At 34.7% G+C, this 1,088-nt stretch overlaps 1 protein-coding gene across 1 annotated transcript in view; it reads right to left on the bottom strand.

Annotated features, from left to right (window-relative positions):
- Window positions 1-301: 301 nt before the first annotated feature.
- Window positions 302-1,088, bottom strand: part of LOC106876515 (major egg antigen) — a 7,088-nt gene continuing 6,301 nt past the window's right edge. Inside the window, exon 3 of the mRNA XM_052967817.1 lies at window positions 302-900. Within this exon, the coding sequence (XP_052823777.1) occupies window positions 385-900 (516 nt within the window). The 3' untranslated portion in view covers window positions 302-384. The remainder of the gene's footprint in view (window positions 901-1,088) is intronic.

The raw sequence follows: 1,088 nt of genomic DNA, 5'->3' as shown, positions 1-1,088 counted from the left end.
CGGTGTTTGAAATCAGAACAGGAAGCGTTAATCGTCAGAAGAATGACTGTGAGACATTTTGTACGACGATCTAACTATTCTGCCAGTAAGTCGCCTTCTGTATGCTTTATGACAATGATTTCTAGTATACGCACAAGACTACAGATTTGGAAGAGAAGGTTATTGTTATTCATAATAATGCCAGTACTTGACTGGTACTTTATTTTATCGACCCTGGTAAAAATGAAAGCACAATGAACTCTGGCGGAATTTGAACTCAGGACATAAAAAGACGTAACAAAATATCAATGAATTTCTATCAGAAGATTACAGAAAATGATTTAATTTCATGTTTTTTCAGATAATTCAAATAATGATTTGAGAGTTTTTTTAAAATCTTTGTTTTTACGATTCTTCAAGAATGAGCTTACCACTAGCTGAAAAAAATGCTTTAATTTTTTCTGGATCCTTTGATTTTGGAATAGCAATTTCCTTGTTGAATTCTTTTGAAGTTGTTCTACCTCCCACTTTCTCTTCACGTCTGGCTTTGATTATTATCTTTTGGTTTTGAGTAGTAATTTTAACGTCTTCCGGTTGGAAATCTGATACGTCGACTTCGGTTCTGAATTTCTGGTTGGTACTTTCGTAATCCCTTCTTGGTAAACGAGGAGACGTTCTTTCAGGGTGCAGCATGTTGATATTCAGTAATCGTGTTGGACTGCTGTTCGCTATGGAAGGAAATTCTTCATCAAAGTTGATGTAATTAGGTGGTGCTACAAGCGCTTCTGTGGTCAAGTAGCCGTCCGAAGATAAAACGCAGTTCATGCTTTTCAAGTCAATTTTAGGCGGCAAGCTAACTTTACGACTGTACTCAATGACTTCTGTCGAGTCGCCATCTTTCTTTTCGTGCTTGGCATGGACCTTAGATAGAAAGAGAGAGAAAGAGACAATGAGAGAAAGAGAGAGAGAGAGAGATACTATAAAATGTTTGATGAAAGCATTTAAGGTTGTCTAACTGTATTATTTATGTCTGCTTGTTATATATTGTTAGATAATATTTTTAAGTAAAGAATTTATATTGCTAATAATTACAGATATATATATATATA

The sequence above is a fragment of the Octopus bimaculoides genome, chromosome 5 (genome assembly GCF_001194135.2).
Source record: "Octopus bimaculoides isolate UCB-OBI-ISO-001 chromosome 5, ASM119413v2, whole genome shotgun sequence".
Taxonomy (NCBI): Eukaryota; Metazoa; Mollusca; class Cephalopoda; order Octopoda; family Octopodidae; genus Octopus; species Octopus bimaculoides.
Note: the sequence above shows the minus strand (reverse complement) of the source record. Positions and strands in the feature narration are given on the sequence as shown.